The 22,297-nt window shown below is 40.6% G+C and overlaps 1 protein-coding gene across 1 annotated transcript in view; it reads left to right on the top strand.

The window, feature by feature from the left end:
• Positions 1-22,297, top strand: part of KMT2C (lysine methyltransferase 2C) — a gene marked incomplete at both ends in the record, with an annotated part of 244,663 nt that overhangs the window by 166,992 nt on the left and 55,374 nt on the right. The window contains 5 exons of the mRNA XM_080701295.1: positions 457-669; positions 9,785-9,913; positions 11,462-11,581; positions 16,488-16,618; positions 19,738-19,918. Of these exons, the coding sequence (XP_080557421.1) occupies positions 457-669; positions 9,785-9,913; positions 11,462-11,581; positions 16,488-16,618; positions 19,738-19,918 (774 nt within the window). The remainder of the gene's footprint in view (positions 1-456; positions 670-9,784; positions 9,914-11,461; positions 11,582-16,487; positions 16,619-19,737; positions 19,919-22,297) is intronic.

Genomic DNA, 22,297 nt, shown 5'->3' with positions numbered 1-22,297 from the left:
TGCTCTTGGAGTTGTTTTAATGCATAGCGGTTTGGTACATTTGGAAATGGGGTCGACAGGATTTGTAGGCATCCCCGTCAGTGTGCGCTTCAGTACTTTGCTTTCCACATGGCCTTGGGGGCATTCCTGTTTCTCGTGTGCAATTGGTCCTTACCTTCTGTTTTTTTCCTGAGGAAAGGGTGGTAGTTGAGTGGCTGAAGAATTGCCTTAGCTTCAGTGCCCTCTTTCTAAATCCTTATATGTTGCATGAATGTAGAAATGCCAGGTAAACCATTTTTGAAAACATATATCCTTTTTGCCTATTCTCCAAAACAGTTTGTCCAATTGCATTTCACAGGTAATGGCTGTATGAAACTATGACTCCTTTCACATCTGTATTTTAGAATAGTAATCAATTTATCAGTCAAATTTGAAATGAACGTTTATATTTGTATCCTTGGGGTTTTGTAACTTTAGATCCACCTAAGACCTATACCCAGGATGGTGTATGTTTGACCGAATCAGGGATGACTCAGTTGCAAAGCCTCACAGTTACAGTTCCGAGAAGAAAACGCTCGAAACCAAAGTTGAAATTGAAGATTATAAATCAGAATAGTGTGGCTGTCCTTCAGACCCCTCCAGACATCCAGTCAGAGCATTCAAGGGACGGTGAAATGGATGATAGTAGAGGTAATGCTAACTTATTTTCCTTGGGGTACATGTGCAAAAGTTAGTGTATAAAATAACTTTTGAAACATGTATGACTTAAAAGGGTGAATCCCAGTGACTGTGGCAACCCTTGATGGGACCTTTGTGCTAAGTGAGCCATCTTCTTAGCCCTGGCCTCTTCAGGTTCTTTTACTTCCGTGGATCCTTTTAGAACACACCTGTGTCGTGGACGTTTCCAAGAAGACTGCGGCTGTGCTGGTCACAGACGGGGAGGCTAACGGGCTGGCTCTGCTAGGTAGCGGCACGCGCCTCCTCAAGCCCTCGTAAACGTGGCTGCTGTGTCTACATTGAGTACAGTGATCGGTACACTCTAGAACCAGAAAATGGCTACCAGTGCCTTCAGTTGTAAATTTGCTTTCACAGGTGCTCATCGTAAATCACTAATCCATAAACATCTTTTTATTAGAGTAGGTATCTTTTTTCTAGCTGAATGCTTAAAATAATTATAGTAGTAATAAATTTAGTATGAGTTATTTTTTTATTGCTCTCCCAGGAAGATCACTAGAGGATGGTTTATTTTTAGGGTGATTATTTTAGTGGCACTGGGGTTCCTGGAAACCCTTCTACCTCCGGGGTACACTCCCAGACCTATTTTTTATATATATTTTTAATTTGAAAACAGGGTCTCCTAAACCAGTGTGGCTGGCTCCGAACCTGCGCGATCCTCCTGCCTCCGCGTCCCAAGCGCGGGGATTACAGGTGTGTGCCACCACGCCCTGCTAGGGTGATTATTCTGAATAAGTATTTTTACTTAGCCTTTTGTCCTTCAGGCATAATTATTGAATGTACACTGCAAGCCAGATTTGTAAGTCACATTAATGAAGAAAACCCCTCCACCTGTGAAACTTCTGTTGTATTGTTAGGGAATGAGACTCTACGGTGAAAACCTCAAGTAACATATTAAATCATTATATTGTGCCTGGAAGCGCTAAGGAAAAAACGGAGTTAGAGGAAGCAGAATTGGAAGCTCAGGCAGTAGCGTTGTAGGATCAGATACACCTAGGTAATATTTAAGCACAGTCTTAAAGAGCTGAGAATATGAGCCAGTTGTTGAGCTGAGGGCAAAACATCACACGTGGAAGCAGGCCAGCGGCCCGGGGAGGAAGCCTACCCGGTGTGTGTGGTCTCCACAGCAGTGGAGACCCTGGCGTGCAGCAGAGCAAGCTGAAGGGTGCCCAGGGGGCGTGGGGAGCTCATGTGGGGAGGGCGTTGGTGAGACCATGGAGGAAGGTGAGCTCTAGGGAGTCAGCACTTAGCACAGCAGAATGGGGTCACTAGTGTGCTTCTGAGACAAAGAAGAATGATCTCATTTGAAGAGAATCTTTTCGCCAGGAAGGGAATGGACTGTTGGGTACAGGAGTTGTGGCAAGTTATGTTAGCCTGGAGGCTCTGCCGGTGCCAGACAAGAGGAAGTTGTGGCCTGCAAAGGCTGTGGACTATAAGCTCCTGGCAATTCACCACTTCATTCTCACTTTTTTTTTTTTTTTTTTTTGTAGTGTGTTTTTGGTTCTGTGTCATGAGCAAAGGTTTCTGGTGCTTATGTGTAATGTTTTCAGATTGAACAGAGTGGCTTGGGGGAGGGTGGAGAAGCCTGTGTGATCAAGGCCAGCCAGAGCGCACTGAGTACTTGTAGTTTCTGAAGACGTGGACCTGTCGGCAAAGGGTTCCATTCATACTCAATTCAAGTGGGGCAGTGTTACAGTCTATAAAATATGAAAAGTTTCTAAGTAGTACACACTCTTTTTTATAAATTATGAGGTTATACAGCCTTTCAAAAATAAAACAAAAAGACCTTAAAGGTTTTTCATGTGAATTCTGTAGAACATTACTATAAGAAATTGTGGTGCATTTTAATTTTATATTCTCTGAGTGATTTAAGTTACTTTTTTTCTTCCCATTTAGGTAGTAAATGGTCTATCTTTAATTTGATTTCCTGAATCTGTTGTTATATTTACTGAAAATGAAAGAAGATTATTAAGTGTGGGGTGAAGCAAATGTTAATAAAGATAATTTTAGAGTTTAAGGAGCTGAATATCATATATTTTCCTGATAATTACGTCACTTTCACTTGTATCTCAGGATCTCAAAGCCTTTGTGAAAGGAGAGGTGTTCTTTTTGTAGTGATGAGATAAATGCATGTTTTGGGTGAGTTTTAGTACTAGGGATGGAACCCAGGAGCATTCTACCTCTAAGCTACATGCTCAGCCTTTTTTTTAAATTTTGGAATAGGGGCTCTGTTAAATTGTTGAGGGTTTTGCTAAATTGATGTGTTTGTCCTTGAACCTGTGATCTTCCTGTCTCAGCTTTTCAAGGACTGGGATTACAGAGTGTGTGCCACAATGCCTGGCTAGGCTATTGATTTAAAGAACATTTGTTCTGGGCACGGTGGGGTTTGCCTGTAATTCCAGTACTTGTGAGGCTGAGACAGAGGATCACAGATCAAAGGCAACCTCAGCAACTTAAACCTTGTTTCAAAATAAAAAAGACTTGGGGTGTAACTCAGAGGTAAAATGCCCCTTGGTTCCATTGCCAGTACAAAAAAAAAGAAAGGAAAAAAAGTAAGACCATTTGTTCTGTTTTTCTTTCCCTGTTGGTTAAATAAAATCCTTTTTAAAGTTACCACATTTTGGTTTCCTAAGAAAATATATGTGCATGCATAGACATACACATGCTTAAAACAAATTGTATAGTTTTCAAGTATGCCTATAAAAATAGGAAGAGAATAAAATCATCATCAATTCGTAAGGTATTTTTATCAACTCCTTTCTGCTACTTTGCATTAAACCTAATACATTTGCCACAGTTTAGACTATTTGGCTAACTGGTGGACTGGTTGAGGAGCACGTTGGTGATGTCTCAGCAAACTTGGAAAAACATGGTGGACCAGTGGTAGTGGGCCAGCTACTCTGGGTGTTCTTGGGGCAAGTTCAGCTTCTCTGCTCCTTAGTCATCTTTGTATTGTACATGCACTAGGACAACCGCATAGGATGCTTCTACTGAGAGGCCAGTGTGCAGGCCAGGTGCTTGGCACACCCATGGGGGAGTCTCAGGACCCCTCGGCTGTCGGACCAGTAGTATTGTCAGCGCTTACGCAGTAGCTGCGGTGTGCATTTGCAGAGACCTTCCAAGCCCACCTTTTTCTGTATAGGCCATGTAACGTCCTTTCACACTAGTGAAAGGAATTATGCCGAGCACATGTAATTGAATGTGGAGGGCGGGGATTGTCTACCTCCTCGTCCTCTGAATTGAATGCTTTCAAATCCTTGTCTTTATTTTTGGAAACTAGAAAATTTGAATGGAAGAATGTGTAGACTTTGTACTCTGTATTAAGTTATATTTGTAGGTTGCTTTATTTAAAGTACAGTATATTAGGTTGAAGCTAAATTACTTCAGAATTTAAATTTCAAAAAGGGTGATCTTCAACTGTGCAGTTTTCACTGTGAAGCTGTTAGAATATAGTGTTATGTAAAATAGTATACATGTTATCTTAGACATGATGTCAGATTCTCCTGGAGTCTACAGAGTCTGAATTAATGTGGGATACTCCTGGTATATTGTAACAATACTTGTGATTTCTTAAAAACAATAGTTATTTTTTTAACTTGGGTGAGCCAAAAGATCATTACCGTAGTGTATCAGAAACATGTTCCATGTGCAGAGAAAGCAGACTTCTTTCTAATTTACCGTCTAGGGTCTGGAAACCTCATTAGTGCAAGCAAAAGCCCTAAGCCTAAGGCAGCGAACATTCTGCACCACAAATGGAGCACAGTGCCTTCCACAGTTGCCACCACAGAGAGACCTTCTGGGCGAACTCAAGAGGTGCTAGAGGGGCGGGGCGCTCCTGTGTGTTAGCAATAGTCCCCTCCTCTCACTCTGTCCTCAGGCTCCTGTCCGCTTTTCTGGAGGCACACATTTTCCTGTGTGACCATCTAGATGCACTTTATGCATATGGAAGCACATGCATATATGTTTTTGTTCTTTTTATCCTACTTCTCTTTACTTCACTTTTTAAGATTTTTTATTTTGTACAAGTGGAACCTATTGAGAGTGGTGTACATTTACACTGTGCTTCATGCCCTTCCCCCTCCATTCCCTCCCAATAGAGAGTGTCCAGGTCAATCGTGTTGCATTTATGCTATTACACATATTCGTATGTAGCTCCTCCATTGAACAACCTCAGCTTCCTTCCTCTCCTATCCTTCCATTCAAGCTTTGCTGAGATTTCCCCTCCAGCATTTGGAGTCCCTCTGGTATTACCACTGCTCCCTAGCTTGGGCATATTAGAGAAAACCTCTGTCCCTTCTCTTTCTGTGCTTGACTAATCTCACTTAGCATAATGTTCTCCAGCTCCCTCCATCTTCTTGCAAATGCTATTATTTTATTTTTCTTTATGGCTGAATAGAATTCCATTGTGTGTATTTCCCATAATTTTGCAATCCATTCATCTGTTGATGGAGATCTAGGTTGGTTCCATATTTTGGCTATTACAAACTGTGCTGCTATGAACATGGGTATGCATATGATAACGTGGTTCTCTGAGTTCAACCCCTTTGGAAAGATACCCAGGAGTGGTATAGCCGGATCAAATGGTGGATCTATTCCCAGTTTTCTAAGGAATCTCCATACTGATCACCATAGTGGCTGAACTACTTTGCATTCCCACCAACAGTGTAAAAGAGTTCCTCTTTCCCCACATCCTCGCCAGCAATTGTTGTTGTTTGATTTCTTCATGTTTGTCACTCTGATTGGGGTTAGATGGAATCTCAGCGCAGTTTTGATTTGCATCTCCCTGATGGCTAACGATGAAGAACATTTTTTCATGTATCTATTGGCCATTTGTAGCTCTTCTTTTGTGAAGTGTCTATTCATTTCAGTTGCCCATTTCTTGATTGGGTTGTTTGTTTTACTAGTGCAGAGTCTTTTGAGCTCTTTGTATATTCTGGATATTAGCCTCCTATCAGAGTGGTGGCTGGTAACGATCTTCTCCCATTCTGTAGGCTTCCTCTTTAGGTTCTTGATGGTTTGCTTTAATGAAAAAAAAAAAACTTTTTAGTTTGAAGAGATCCCACTTATTAATTCTTGCTTTAATTTCCTGTGCTTTGGAGGTCTTATTGAGAAAGTTACTCCCTGTGCCTATATGTTGGAGTGTAGATCCTATGCCTTTCTCTAATAACTTCACAGTCTTTGGTCTAATTTCTAAGTCTTTGATTCATCTTGAGTTGATTCCTGTGCATAGTGAGAATTTACTTCACTTTTATGGATATAAATATTCCTTTGTACAGATGTAATTTAGTTTGCCAGATCTTTCCCCATACTTGAAAGACCTTCGTGTTTAATAGAACAGTGAGTAACACGGTAGAGTTGTGATACTGTATGCAGACTGGTGTACAGAGTGAGTTCCTAGTGAAGTCAGAGGGGTTACACCTTGGTGACTGTTGGTGGCAGGTAGGAAAGGAGTTGTTGATTTTTTTCTCCTGATTACGTTGGAGTGCTGGCTTTGAAGCGAGGGCCTCACTCAAGCTAGGCAAGTTCTCTACCACTGCACTACATCTCCAGCCAGTCCTTCCTTTTCTTTTTTATGGTATATTTGAGGTGTGCAGCATGATGTTTTGATACACGTAGTGAAATAATTACTATAAAAAAACTCTACATCCATTATCTTCCATAATTTGTGTGTCTTTGTATAAGTAGGGATGTATAAGCTCCTGAAATCTATTTGTCATCAAATTTCCAATGTACAGTACAGTATTATTAGCTGTTGTCCTTATGGTCCACGTTCGTGCTCTCTACTTATGCATCCAGCCTCATTGTGAGAGCATGCTCTTTCTTCCCATCCCTCTACTTGTCCGCCCAGCAGCATCATTCCGTTTTCTGTTTCTGTCCGCTCACCTTTGTAGCAATTCTGCTTCCCCGTGAGTTCATGTGGCATTGTCCTGTCTGGCTGATTTGGCCTAGCATAATGTTCTCCAGGTACATCCGTGCTGCTAGTGGCGGTGTCTTCTTTTTAAGGCTAATGAAAATCTCTTACGTGTTTATGTAATGTGAGGACACTCAGGTTCTTTCCACATCTTGGCTGTTGTGAATAATATTGCCATGAACATTGGAGCGCAAGTATTTATTTGAGGTGTGCTGATTTAATTTCTTCTAGGTATCTACCCAGTGGAAGGATTACTAGGCCGTATAGTAGCAGTATCTTGCATCTTTTTGAGGAATTCTTTTCATAGTAACTATACCAGTTTACGTTCCAACTAGTGGCCTACCAGGGCTCCCTTTTCGCTATATCCTAGCACTCAGGTTGCCTTTGGAGTACTCTGTGGTGATGCTTTCCCTGGGCTGGTCAGGCTCTCCCAAGGCGCCCTACCTTCTGGTGATTGGAGGGCACAGGTTTGGCCACTTGTTCTCAGGAGTTTGGTGGGAACAGGACAGCAGCGCGGGCTGAGGCTTCCTGAGCCCCAGGGGGAGCTCAAGCAGAGTCGCAGCCCTTTCCCACCAGCTCCAGAGCTGCCCGAGTCCAGCTCCTCGGCCTTTGAGGAGCTTGTACAAGCTGGCTCCCCCCAACTCTGCTCTTTTCACTCAGCTGAAAACAGGCATGTGCTCAGTCAGTCATCACTCAACTTTTAAAACTGTGACTTTCCTCATTTCCTCTTTTTTGTCTTTGCAAGTTTATCTTTGAAACTTCAATGCGTTTAGTTGAGTTTCAGGAAAGTAAAATTAGTACATGAATTTACCATTTTAACCTGAATTTTTCTCAGGTCAGGTGGGTTTATATAAAGGCAAGCAATGGGCATTTTGTTATCTTTGGTGCTTGCTAAGTTTCAGCAAATTAATGTTTCATGGTTTAGTTATAGGTATGTAGAACACTAAATTAGATTGTGATAGAATTGGCCTCAAATATAGATCCAGTGTAATAAAAAACAAATGTGATTTTGTTAATACAGAATGTGTTAGAATATTTGAATAGTAGAGAAAAGATTTTTTTTTTTTCTTTTTTTAGGTACTAGGGATGGAACCCAGGGGCATTCTACCTCCGAGCTACACCCCCAGCCCTATTTTTTTATTCTTTATTTTGAAACAGGGTCGCACTGAGTTACAAAGGATTTTGTCCTTTGAACTGTCCGTGAACTGCGATCCTTCTGTTTCAGCCTCCCAAATGCTGATATTACGAGCATGCGCCACCAAGCCTGGCTGAGAAAAATCTTAAAACTTTGAAATACTTTTCCTTTTCCTGTGTCAACATGTAGAGCATATACAAGCTGTACAAGTTTGATTGCCATATTGTGAAAATAGTATTTTCTAAGACGTAAACTTTTTTTTTGGTACTGAGGATTGAGCCTTGGGTATTCTATCTCTGAGCTACATTCATAGCCCTATTTTATTCTTATTTTGAAAAAGGGTCTTACTAGGAGACACTCACTACTTGTTGAGCTGTCCTTGAACCTGCAGTCTTTCTGTCTCTGCCTCCTAAGTCCTGGAATTATATAGGCATGCACCACTGGCTTTGACCTGAACCCTCCACTCTTTCCCTTTTTTGATGGTACTGGGGATGAACCCAGGAGGATAGCATTCTCCTTCCAAGCTATACCCCTCACCTAACTTATCCTTCCTTCCTTCTTCCTTCCCTCCCTCCCTCCTTCTCTCCCTTTCTTCCTTCCTTCTGTCTTTTCTTTTTGTTTCTCCTTTTCTTTCGAGACAGGCTCTCACTAAGTTGCAGAAGCCCTCACCAAGTAGCTGAGGCTAGCTGCAAACCTGTGATCCTCCTGTCTCAGCCTCACAATTATAAATGTGATTATAATGTGATTATAAATGTGAGCCACCATGCCTGGCTGTCCTCGAACTTTTTATTTGTATTACTTGATTTGATTTCTTTCGTTTAATGAAATATTTATTAAACAACTATTATGTGCCATGATAAGAATATGACTCCTAGTAGTAATAAACTTTTTGTTCTCACAATGAAGGTCATTTGTCAAGGGCATTTAAAATGAAGCATAATATTAATGCATAGGAGTATATAACTGTGGGCATAGCTTTATCTAAATGGTCTGGAGTTTTTTTTGTTGTTGTTGTTACTAGGAATTGAACCCAGGGAACTTTTACCTCTGAGCTACACCTAGCTCTATAGTTGATCTTGAAACAGGCTCTCACTAACTTGCTGGGGGCCACGAACCTGTGAATTATTCTGTCTCATCCCAAATACTGGAATTACAAGTGTGTGCCACCATGCCCAACAGTAATTCTTTAAATCAATGATGGTTAGAATAAATCTTTAAAGAGCAGTTAGGAGAAGGCAAAGGGAAAGGAAAGTGGAGGAAAGGACTCCAGGACATGAGCACAGCTCACCCATGGATGGATCGTGATGAGGCCAGAGAATATGGCAGACTTGTCATAATGCACTTTAGAGATTGCATTTCATTTTGAGGGTGCTGCAGAAATGTGAAAGGATTTGAAGAAGAAAACTGATGCATATTTATAGTGAGAACATTTATGCTGCAACTTAAAGAGCTGATTGCAGAAGGCTGAGCTTGGGTCAGGGAGTGAGATAATAAACTATCTGCAAGATTGGACTATGATCGTAGTGGAAAGAAATAAATTGCTTTTGGGAGAGCCTGAGCAATCTTGATTGTGGGAGAAAGAGATTAGGAATTGTCAAGGCTGTCTTCCAGGATCTGTCTTCTCTAGGTACATTTTCTTGTGTTTTAATGATGGTGGATTACACAGGAAAAGGAGAGGATTCATTAAATTAGTAGTTAGTGTTGGGTATATAGTCTTCAGTAACTAGGTAATACCCAATTATAGCTGTGGGGTTAGAGACATAGCCAGGATCCTGGGACCTGAAGACAGAATTAAAATCGAGTGCAGGCTCACTGGTCACCATGCTTCTGAGCTTTCCTTGATTCTCAGGGGCAGCATAGTTTGCACAGCCATGCGGGTTCTCTTCTAGCCTCTGCACTTCTCCTCCCCTCCGGCATTCACAACTCATGGTTGGCCTCTTGGCTTTGTTTTTCCCATCCGCTAGGAATTATGTATTTGATTCTCAGGTTTTTCCAGTTTCATCCACAAAGTTAATTTTTTTCAGAAGGAGAACTTATGGATTGTGATGGAAAGTCAGAATCTAGTCCTGAGCGGGAAGCTGTGGATGACGAAACCAAGGGAGTGGAAGGAACAGACGGCATCAAGAAGAGAAAAAGGAAGCCATACAGACCAGGTAGAGTACAACCTCAACTTGGCTAGTTTAAGAAAAATAAAATATTGGGGACCTCAGGTATAATTGAAAAATTAGCACTAAGCATAGTATCTTTACTTAGTTCATGGATATACATTTAAATTCTTTACGTGGAATGTCTGAATAATTCACAGTAAATCATTATTTAACACCTTGTTCCAAATGTTAATCATTTGGTTAAATGCATTGTTTACAATGCGTTGACCTTTCAGTGCCTTCGTGTGTTTCCACGGACGTGTACAGTTCAGCATTCGCTTTCTAACGTTTTCACTTTTTGAAACTCAAGTGTCTTTATAGGAGTGCCAGTGCTTGTGCGTTGTGGAGGTGCACAGCAGGGTTCTAATCCTTCCCAGAGTGTATGTCCAGTTATTACCATGCCTGATGAGGCACTTCTTATTTCCTATCTGCCTCAGGAGCACCCAGAGAAAAGCTGTCCTGCTTGTTAAGTTTTACTTATCATACTGGCAAAAATTTATTGAAATGTCATAGTATAGAAATGAAATGTTTTCTTTAGGACATTTATTAGTGTCCACTTACCAATAAGTTAAGATATTATATTATACCAGTACAGTCTTTATTCTTCTGATTGCTTATGTTTCATTAAGTGTGACCTAAAATCTTTTTGGTATGTGAGGAGGAACTTACTGTTTTGTGTTCTGCCAAGACCTTCAAACATAACTTTCCTTATAGGTGGGTCATACTGTCATGAGGCCTGTATATTAGTTTCAACCAAGGAGGCTTACGAGTACACTTAGCTTTTTAGACTTGGCAAATTCCCTATAGGAACATTAATGTTTAGTCTTTTCTCTTTCTCTCCCTAACCTGAAAGTCCATTAGATTGCAGAGTCTATAGCTCGATGGCCTGTCATTAAGCAGAAGCTCATAGTGTAAGCTGGACGGCAGGCGGTTCTAGCTCAGCGCTCCACAGTGCTGGCTGCTCTGCACTCAACACATAGGCACAGGTGCCATGCATCACCCCTTTTACCAGTGAGTGACCATGGCACCCAAGTTAGGGAACTTGCCCAGATATGGTTAGTAACATCTGTTATATGGTCTGGCTCCAGATTTTGTTTTTTTAACTATAACATGAAAAACTCTACACAGTTCCCTTGAGGTATTAATTCATGAGTGTCTGTGTCACCTGGTTTAGTTTGTATCTTCTGTTCTCCAGCTAATGTATAAATTATCCCATTTCTTTACAGATAATTTGGTGTTTGAATTGTTGGATAGAGAAATAAATATAACCTAATAGTTAGCATTTATTCTAGTCTTGTTTAGGAGAGGAAATGTGTGCAAGTCTTAACATACTCTACCAAAGTTTAGTTTCTGTTTGACTAATGATGGGTGTCTTTGATATTTTTTTTTACTTATTTCTAGCCTTTTTTATTTTACATAAGATTATTAATTTAGATTATCCCAGACTAAAGTTGGAAAGTGCCTCACTATTAAAGAGAAAGCATTTTCATCCTACTTACTATAGAAATATAGGGAGAAATTATTTGTTAGTATGCCAAATTTCTTTTTGGATAGGTATTGGTGGATTCATGGTACGGCAAAGAAGTCGAACTGGTCAAGGAAAAACCAAAAGATCTGTGATCAGGAAAGATTCCTCCGGCTCCATTTCTGAGCAGTTACCTAGCAGAGATGATGGTATAGTATTGCTTTTGTTTGATCTAACCCCTTGGTCTTCATGTGTCTCTTGGAAAGAACCGTCATACATAATGCTACTGTCATGACCCTGTTGCCTAGTAGATGAAGGGATTTGAGTGCCTGCAGAGTTCATACTTGGTATAGCAATCAGATTTGATAAGGAAATGGTAAAATGCAACAGCCTACATTCCTTTGCCCTCACCCTGCCTTTATTAAGCTCAACCTTTTCCCTTTTGGTGCTGGGCATTAAACCCAGGGCTCTGAGCTGCTTCTCTCCGCTCCTCTTCTGAAATTTCTTCAGATTCCCTTTTACTTATATTAACTATAAACAGTGTAGGTACTGAACCATGTGGTTACATAAAATGCCTTCTGGCCATTTCAACGAAGACATTTTGTTGCCTAACAGCTATTTCACCTATGTCTTGACACTTGTAGAATATTTAATTGAAAATGACTCCTAACAAAAAATTTCATTTCTTAAAGCATCATCCAGTGAACGTTCCATCATCCTTAGTGCTGTAATGAAAGCCAACGCTTTCTTAAGTTTTACATTTCTATCAGTTAAGGATGCACTATTTCCTCAGTGTGAGTAGTTCTAATGGAGATGTTGTAATCATTATGATCATTATTTGCATGATTGTATGTTTTAAAATGCTTAATATATAATGTGAAGAAAATTGAGATGTGTTCAGCATATCTTCTGAACAGAGCCCTTTGGTTGCTAGGGGTTGGGATTTTGAACTAAGGTAAACTAATACAAATCAGAGTGCTGCTTATTTCCAGGAGGCTCTATAATGGCTTTCAAGAAGTTTCTTGTATGGCTATAATAAGCCCTAACTAAGAAAGTTGATATATTCAGTGAAGCCGTGTTCTCTCCCTTCCTCCCTCTCTCTCTCTGTGCTAGGGATGATGGAACCAGGCATTCTCTTCCACTATGCTATTACCTGCAACTCTTTTTATATTTTATTTTGAACAGAGTCTCACTTAGTAGCAGAAGCTGCTCTCAGGCCTAACATCCTTGTGTCTCAGCAAGTACTGGGATTACAGACATGTACTACTATGCCTGGCTATATTTTCCATCTCTCTCTTTTTCTATCATTCAGATAATTTCTTTAGATCTACATTTTACTTCAGTATTCACATCTGTATCTTATCCATTGAGTTTTTAATTTTATATGCATTTTCCCTTTTGGGGGGAGGTACTTGGGATTAAACCCAGGGATGTTTTACTTCCAAGCTACATTTCTACCCTATTTTATTTTGAAATAAAGTCCTGCTAAGTTGCTGAGGGTCTTGTTAAGTGCTGAGGCTGGCTTCAAACCTGTGGTCCTCCTGTCGCAGCATTCCAGGTGCTGAGATTACAGGTGTGTACCACCATGCCTGTTTAAGGTTTTCATTACCTAAATTTACTTTTTGATGTTGTAATACTTTGCAGTTTTTTTTTTGTTGTTGTTGTTTTTTAGGGGGGGGGGCGTGTCTGGGGATAGAACCCAGGGGCATTCGACCTCTGAGCGACATCCCCTCCCTATTTTTTATTCTTTATTTTGAAACAGGGTCTCACTGAGTTGCAGAGGGTCTCACTAAGTAGCTGAGGCTGTCCGTGAACCGCGATCCTCCGGTCTCAGCCTCCTGAATGCTGGGATTACAAGCGTGCGCCACCATGCCCGGCTTCTTTGTGGTTTTTTTTAAGCTTCCTCCTGCTTTCAGTTGTCTTTTATTTCTTCATAGGATTAATTAATTTAGAACATAGTTTCTGAAGCCTTCGTGCATCGAATTTACCTCTCTATTCCTGCTGTCTCCATCTTCTACTGCCTTACTTTATTATGTATTACACATACTTGTTGACTGAATTATTTAGTCACTTATTATAAACTCATGTTCTTTGGAACATTCTCTGTGTGAATACTTTAAGGACTGAATTGGAAGCAGGTTCTTCCAGGGATCTGCGTTTGTTACTTCTAGTAGCATGAGTTACTACTACCCCAGGACTACTTTTTTTTTTTTTTTTTGTGATACTGGGGGTGGAACCCAGGGGGGTTCTACCTCTGAACTACACCTTCAGCCCTAGTTTTTAGTTTCTTTATTTTTCAAACGGTCTCACTTGAGTTGCAGAGAGCCTCACTCAGTAGCTGAGGCTGTCTACCAACCAGGATCCTTTGGTCTCTGCCTCCTGAATGCTGGGATTACAAGCGTGCACCACCATGCCCAGCCCCCAGGACTACTTTAAGCTACATTCTTACCCTGAGATATTTTTGTTCACCTATATTATGTAAATCGAGGTGTTTTCAGGGCATGTTGGCACATGCTTGTAATCCCAGTACTTGGGAGGCTGAGACAGGAGGATCATGTAGGTTCAAAGCCAGCCTCAGCTACTTAGTGAGACCCTGTTTCCAAATAAAATGTAAAATAGGGCTGGGAGTATAGCCTGGAGGTAGGAAAAAAATAGAGGGTTTTTTTTTTTTTTTCTTTTAAAAAGCACATTAAGGCTTTATTGAGTTTTTAAACTCTAAAGAAATACTTTCAGGTGTTTCTGCTTTTCTACCATGACCTGAAGATAAATAGGTTTCTTTGCTCTTAATAGTGGGGAGTAGGTGAGTGATGGTTTGTGTGGGTGGGGATATTTTTTGCTTAACAAATCCTATGTTAGTCAGCTTTACATCACTGTGACAGAACACCTGAGATAGATTCTAAGGGGAAAGAGCTATTTTGGCTTGTGATTTGGAGGTGCTTTGGGCCTACGAGGGAGCACATCATGGTGGGAACCCATTGGCAAAGGCAGCTGCTCACATGGGGACAGCAGAGAAGCAGAGAGAGGCCAGGAGGGACTAGGGTCCCAGTGTTCCCTCCAAGGGCACGCCCACTGACCTGCTTTCTTTTGCTACGCCCCACATTTCAAAGGCTTCACTGCCTCCGGCTCCACCACAGGTGGGGTCCAGTCCTTCCAAATGGAATACTTTGGGGGACCTTCAAGACCCAAACTGTATGAGCTGATGGTGGTGCCTTTTTGTAAGGCACCTCTAGTTAATCTTTCCATCTCGGGGAGTAGCCTCACCCTGTGTTGTTCTGTCTCCATTTTAATCTTAAAACTGCGGTTTGCAAGTCACCGTATTTCAGCAAATTTCAGTTTTACTTTTTTGCCCTGTAGTCGCTTGGTTAATATTCAGTGATTATTTCTGGCTGTATTACTAATACGTGTTAGAGACCATTTTAAAACATGTCTAACGCCAGGCGTGGTGGTGCACGCTTGTAATCCCCACGCTTGGGAGGTGGAGACAGGAGGATCGCGCAGGTTCGAAGCCAGCCGTGCTGGTTTAAGAGACCCTGTTTCCAAATAAAAATATAAAAATAGGTCTGGGAGTATATCCCGGAGGTAGAAGGGCTTCCAGGAACCCAGTACCACCAAAAACAAACAAACAAAAGAACAAAAAATGTTTTTTGTTTTTATTTTTTTATTTTTTATTTGGCGTGCCTGGGGATGGAACCCCGGGGAATTCTACCTCCAAACTACACTCCCACCCATATTCTTTTTTTTTTTTATTATTCTTTATTTTGAAACAGGCTCTCACTAAGTTACAGAGGGCTTCACTAAGCTGAGCTGAAGCTGTCTGCAAACCACGATTCTCCAGTCTAAGTCTCTTGAATGCTGGGATTACAAGTGTGTGCCGCCACACCTGACTTAGCTTCTTTTTTTAAAAGTTATTTTTCAGGCGAGTCAGTCGTTTTATATAGGCCGGAAACAAAAATGTACATGTTGATTTTAGCAGAGGTGTACATTTGCCCTGCCGTTAAGAAGAGTGTGATTATGGTTTGATTTCTCACCTGCTTGGTTTAAGTGGTATGCTTGTTTTTCTGCTAATTTCGTAGTCCTACACTTTTGTTTTATTTTCATTTTTGGATTATAAGAATGAGTGTTTACCACATTCAGGAACACATTCCTGTCTGTGAGAGACTGTTCATAGATACTCCTGTTTCCACAGTATGTATATACTAGAAAGACCTCATTTCTGAACTTAAATTGTTGGATTGAAGGACGTTTCCTAAAAGGTTTTTGTCCCCTGTCCCTAATACACTGTACTAAAAAAGGCTGTACCCACCAAGTTTCCTCTAGGAGTTCATGAGTAGCCTTTCCCATACTCCAGCATTGTTCTCTCTCTCTTTCCTGTGTTCTTTCTTTCTTTTCTTCCTTCCTTCCTTTCTTTCTTGTGGTACTGGGGATTGAACCTAGAATTGTTCTATCCTTGAGATACACCTCAAGCTCTTTTCTTTTCTTTTTCTTTTTTTTGGTCTCATTAAGTTACTGAGAGTTTTCCTGTGTTGCTGAGGCTACCCTCAAATCTGTGATCCTCCTTTTTCAGCCACCCAAGTACTGGGATTTACAGAGGTGTGCTATAACACCCAGCTAGTATTTTCTTTTCTTCTTCTTTTTTTATTCTGCATCTGTAGACAGGCATGCTGATGTATACTTGTCATCACAGTACTTGAGAGGCAGAGACAGGAGAATTGCAGGTTCAAGGGCAGCCCAGAAAATAGTGAGACTCTCATCAATATAGCAAGACCCTGTTTAATAATAAAATTTTTTAAAAATTGGGGCTGGGAGTGTAGCTTTCAAATAGAATGCCTCTGTGTTCAATTTCTAGTCTCACACACACACACACACACACACACACACACACACTCCTGTAACTGTTTAAATAGCAAGCTTTACAAGGAGATGTTACTTAGAGAGAATAGGAAACAATATTTACAATGCTTGAAACTTACTCATAAACTTCTTTTGACATCTTGTTGTGACTCAAGTTTGTTTGTTTGTTTATATGAAACTATATATGTGCACAAGCTATAAAATCACCTTGGGTAGATGTGTATGAAATTTGAATGTCACAAATTTATAACTCTTTTATTTCAGGCTGGAGTGAGCAAATGCCAGATACTCTTGTTGATGAATCTATTTCTGTTGCTGAAAGCAATGACAAAATAAAGAAGAGATACCGAAAAAGGAAAAATAAACTTGAAGAAACATTCCCTGCTTATTTACAAGTAATATTTTGCTTTGCAGTTACATTATTTTGAATTAATTGAAGAAATGCAAAGTATTGTGATTTTAAGAAGAGGTTTGTTGAAATCGTAACAAGGGCACTTTGAAATGGAATGAAATGAAATCTGCCTTCTAAACTTTCATACCAGTATACCTTCCAAACCCAAGTCCTGTTGAAATTTCCCAAAGCCTGGCATGATGGGCACACCTGTAATCCCAGTATTTGGTAGGCTGAGACAGGAAAATTGCAGATTTTAGGCCAGCCTCGGCAACTTACAGTGACCCTGTTTCAAAATAAAAAGGCCCGGGGTTATAGCTCTGGGGGAGGAAGGGAGGGAAGGCTGTCAGTGCTGTAGTTCCTTTTGTGAACACATGTCATAGTCATTATGTTTACTGAATGAAGATAAAATTTTAGAAATCGAAGTCTCAGGTTTACTAATTGCTGCTTTCAGAGGCCTATTAAGCCAAGAATTTTTGTTTTACATAATGCATACTAGAACGATCTCTCAATAAGAAATTACATTTGATGTAGATTACAAAAAATATTTCTAATTTATCTTGTAAACAGCCAAAGAATAATTCAAAGCCATGTATTAGGGACTGAAACATCTGACTCCATAGTATCTAATTTTTGATTCCTGGGCATGTTACTCATCCTTTCTGAGCTCCTTTACCCCAGTTTTTTAAGCTATAAAAATCACAGCAATGCTAACCTCACAGGAACTTTCAGAGATTTAGTAAGAATATGTTTAGTGAGTACCAATCTTTGTACCTTTTGCATGTATCTTTTTGAAGGGTGGGGAGGCGCTTGGGATTGAATCCAGTTACAGCCTGCTGTGAGCTACAAACCCATTTTATTTTTTATTTGGAAGCGATCTCAGTAAGTCACAGGCTAGTCTTGAGCCTGTGATTCTCCAGTCTCAGCCTCCCAGTACTCAAGTTACAAGTATGTTCAACCTTGCCCGGCTTATAATACACCCTTCAGGGACAACACCCCCCCCCCCACCCTGCCGCCCAATTCCTTTCAAAATGCCCTCCTTTCATCATAGCTTTGTGCCTTAAAAAAAAAAAAAAGCTTGTAATCCCAGCATTCGGGAGGCTGAGACCAGAAGATCACGGTTCGCAGACAGCCTCAGCTACTTAGTGAGACCCTGTTTCAAGTGGTGGCGCACGCTTGTCATCCCCACGCTTGGGAGGCTGAGACAGGAGGATTGCACAGGTTCGAAGCCAGCCTCAGCTACTTAGTGAGACCCTGTTTCCAAATAAAATATAAAATGGGTCTGGGAGTATAGCCCGGAGGTAGAAAGCCTCTGGGTTCCACCCCCAGTGCCACCAAAAAAAAAAAAAAAAAAAAAAAATAGGGCAGGGGATGTAGCTCGGAGGTCGAATGCCCCTGGGTTCCATCCCCAGACCTGCAAAAAATAAAAAAAAGTACTTTTGCCGTCGATTGAATTGCATGTGTCACTGTTGTTGGTTGCCTGCACTCACCTTTTATTTTTTTGCAGCCGTGTGTGTGTGTGTGTGTGTGTGTGTGTGTGTGTGTGTGTGTGTGTGTGTTGCTGGGGATGAAACCCTTCTACCTTCAGGTTACACTCCCAGATCTATTTTATATTTTATTTGGAAACAGGGTCTCTTAAGTCAGCACGGCTGGCTTTGAACCTGCCTGATCCTCCTGTCTCCGCCTCCAAAGCACGGGGATTACAAGTGTGCACCACCATGCCTGGCTTGCAGGCCTTTTTTGCGTCCCATAGAGCTCACCCACAGATCCTTCTGTGAAGGGCCACCTACATTTCAGAAGAATTCTTCACTCACTTATGAAAGTGTGCCCGCTGGCTGTTGAGTTCTTTGGCAGAGCGCTTTACAGTGCTCAGGCAGATCCCGTGGGTACTGCCGCACTCTCAGTCTGTTGGGAAGTATTGTTTCCTCTTGGGCAGCGTAACCCCTGGCTTCCTAGGAGAAGTTTAATGTGAGGGAAGCCTTGCGAATGGAACTCTTTCTTAGACATCTTGTAATAGTCGTACTTTTCCCCATTGACTGAGGAAGTGCATAGTGACGAAAACCTATTAGAACTTTATTAATCATAAGTGTAAAGATAAACTATACATTGTATAATCTCCCCACTAGAAAGGGCTGGGGGTGTAGCTTGGAGGTAGAAAGCCCATGGCTTCACTCCCCAGTACCAAAACAAAACCACAACTTCAACAGCAGAAAATGCTGCAGCAAACCTTTCTGTTTATGTATATTTGGCAAGAGTGTATTAAATGTTCATGGCACCTGCCACACCTTCCTCTACAAAGTAGCCGTTCCCACCAAGGCCCTTAGTGGAAAGTAGACTGAGGAGACGCTGAGGAGGGGCCAGGTCGCGGCGCTGGGAGGGAGGGGTCCTCAGGGCTTCCTTTTTGTCTCATCCTTCGTACGCACTGGGGAGGGAGACCTGGAGTTGCTGGGAACTCACCTGGGGCACAGGTCCTAGACTAGAGGAAGTGCGTAGAGAGAGGGAGTAGGGTTCATCTGAGAGGAAGAATAGAAAGTCCACACGTGATGCGGTTCCCTTCAGGGCTGTAGTGCGAGTCTTCTCGTGGGTACGTTAATGAGTGAGAGCACCCGGTCTACCTGAATTATGTGAATATTAAAGCTGTAGATCACAGTCTTGTGCTGTCCTTTGCAGATAATCTATAAATACCAATAATACCCATGAAGCTTTACTTTTGTTTATAATATGAGTAAAGGTGCTGATAGTATTATAAATCTATGAACTCTTAAATTTAATTGTAGCTTTGTCTCCTGGAATTGAGTTATTATCCTGACATTGCTTAGAAATATGTTTGATATAATTGTGTGTTTGTATAATTTTATTTGTCTCCTGTAAAGCTACAAAAATTCTGTTTTTACTTTAATGAAAATAGATTTAAAGAAATTGACAGATCTTTCCATGTTGCTTGTGCATTTCTGTATTTAATTTTTATATTATTTAAAGAGTAAAGCTTTTCCATGGTCTCTATTTTCTTTCTTTCTTTTTTTTGGGGGGTCTCTATTTTCTTGTCAGAAACAATAACAGGATAATGTTTTCCTCTTAAAGTTGTATGACTGACCATTTTTTTGTGTGCTTGCCTTTATCTAGGAGGCTTTCTTTGGAAAAGATCTTCTGGATACAAGTAGACAAAATAAGCTGAGTTTAGAGAACCCAGCAGAAGATGCAGCTCAGCTTCCATTTAAAGCAAACTTGAATGCAGGTTTCCTGGGCTCATCCTTAGATCCACTACTTAGTTCATGCTCAGCTCCTTCAAAATCTGGGACTCAGGGTATGCAGAGAATCCATTTCTTTATATCATGTGACAGTTCACTTTCTTTTTAATTAAACCACAAAAATGTTATTTGGTCTCATATGTATTTTTATGTCAACTTGAATGACATATGATTTGTATTCAGTAAATTGCAACTGTTTTAGGTGGACACAGTTTTATAAGATTTGGCAATTTAATTTACCTGTGTAACTACCACCAAATTCAGGAGTTGTAAAAGAAAACATCATTGCACTTTGCTGAGGACAATAAATTGACCAGAGTTGGTTGGCTATAAAAACAATCTTCAGCGTAGGTAAGATATATCTGTTTTAATTACATAGCCCAGAGAAACCAAAAAGAAGGCCACAGAGAAGAAGCGTGTTGTACATACAGTTAGGTGACTTCTCACTCTGACACTGTGGGCCATGTTCTTTTTGTGGGAAGGAAGGTCTCACTGAGTTGCAAAGGGCCTCACTAAGCAGTAGCTGAGGCTGTCAGCGAACGCAGATCCTCCAGTCTCAGCCTCCCAAATGCTGGCATTACAAGCGGGAGCCACCACGCCCGACTTTGTTCACACCATTTCTGTTCTCATGAAGTTGTAACAATCAGAAATGTGCCCAACTACTGGTACAGGTCCACTGACAGGCAAAATGCCACGTTTTAGGTACCATTTTCCTATGTAGAGGGAATGTGGGAAGTGTTAAGAATCAGGATATGAGAGAACATGATATGTTTATAAAGTAATATTAATGTTAGCGAGTAACATTACTCCAATAATGATAAGAGTTGTGATCACAGGGTTTTCTCCCCTTCTAGTTTTATATGGTACTGTCAATTATTGATATTTTTCTAATAAGCTTTCTCTTTGCCATTGATTACATTTGTTAGTCAATGAATTTCGTAAGCTCATTTTGGAAAACAAGTTTAGGATAGTCCTCTGCTGAAAACATGACTTGATATTATGTAGTTAAGTTTTATTATCTTAGCATTGTCAGATATAGAAATGCAATTGCCTCTTTTTACCCACAGGTTCCATAACTACATACATGGAGGTCCAGCTCAAGAGCATTTGATATGTCTAACCCCCTCCAGATACTCAGGAACCCCCATACAGACTGTTATCTTTTATTTAACTTAAAAGAGTTAGAAGCAGTCTTGTCTTCTCTTGGATATGTTTGCTCAGCAATGAGGGATGAAAACACTGGGCTTATGTCTTCTCTTTGCAGAGTCTTAGCAGATTAAAAACAAACAGCAGAGTCTTTTTTTTTTTTTAAGTTTTAATTTAGCCAGGCGTGGTGGCGCGCGCTTATAATCCCTGCACTTGGGAGGCGGAGACAGGAGGATCCTGTAGATTCGAAGCCAGCCATGCTGGCTTAAGAGACCCTGTTTCCAAAAATAAAATAGGTCTGGGAGTGTAGCCCAGAAGTAGAAGGGCTTCCAGGAACCCTAGTAACACCAAAAAAATAAATAAATAAATAAATAAAAATAAAAAGTTTTAATTTAGCTGGGCGTGGTGGCTCACACTTGTAATCCCCGCGCTTGGGAGGCAGAGACAGGATGATCGCGCAGGTTCGAAGCCAGCCTCACTGGCTTAAGTGGCCCTGTTTCCAAATAAAGATATAAAAATAGGTCTGGGAGTGTAGCCCGGAGGTAGAAGGGCTCCCAGGAACCCCAGTACCACCAATATATATATATTTCCATTACTTTAAAACAAGCAGAAAACTACTAGATGACCCCTCAAAGAATTATCCAGAATTTCTTTCAAATGCACTGTTGTCTAGAGAGTACATATTGTAATAGTTTTGTTTCTCTAAAATATTTCAGAATGTTTGTTGCCACAAAACTTTTTATTTTAAATCTTATTGTAAAAAAATTACCTTGTTCTTCTGTATGACTTCTGTCGAGCAGTTTGTATTTAATGACTGTTTCATGTAGGTGTTTTATCTGGAATAGTACATTTGTCCCTTTCCGCCTTTCTTAAGTAAAAGACACTTGAGATGGATCAGACATTTCAAATGTTCTTTAACTGAATGACTACTATATAGTTATTAAAGTTAGTGTAAATAAGAGTTCTGATATTTCCTATCAGCCAGAGTCACACGCTTGTAATCCCAGTACTTAGGAGGCTGAGGCAGGAAGATTGCAGGTTTGAGGCAAGGATGTGTAACTTAAACCCTATTTCAAAATAAAAAATAGTAAAGAAGACTCTTTGGGTGTAGCTGAGAGTTTGAAAGCCCCTGGGTTTAATCCCTAGTACCATACACAAGAAAAGAATTCTAATATTTTCCTCCTTTATTGGGCCAGAAAACCTTAGAATCATTCTTGATTTTTTCATTCTCTCAGATTTGACATCTTACCTATGCAAGGTTTGTTCTGCCTTCAAAATATATTCCAAAG

This window comes from Muscardinus avellanarius, assembly GCF_963383645.1.
Source record: "Muscardinus avellanarius genome assembly, chromosome: 9".
Taxonomy (NCBI): domain Eukaryota; kingdom Metazoa; phylum Chordata; class Mammalia; order Rodentia; family Gliridae; genus Muscardinus; species Muscardinus avellanarius.
This window is presented reverse-complemented; position numbering and strand designations above follow the sequence as displayed.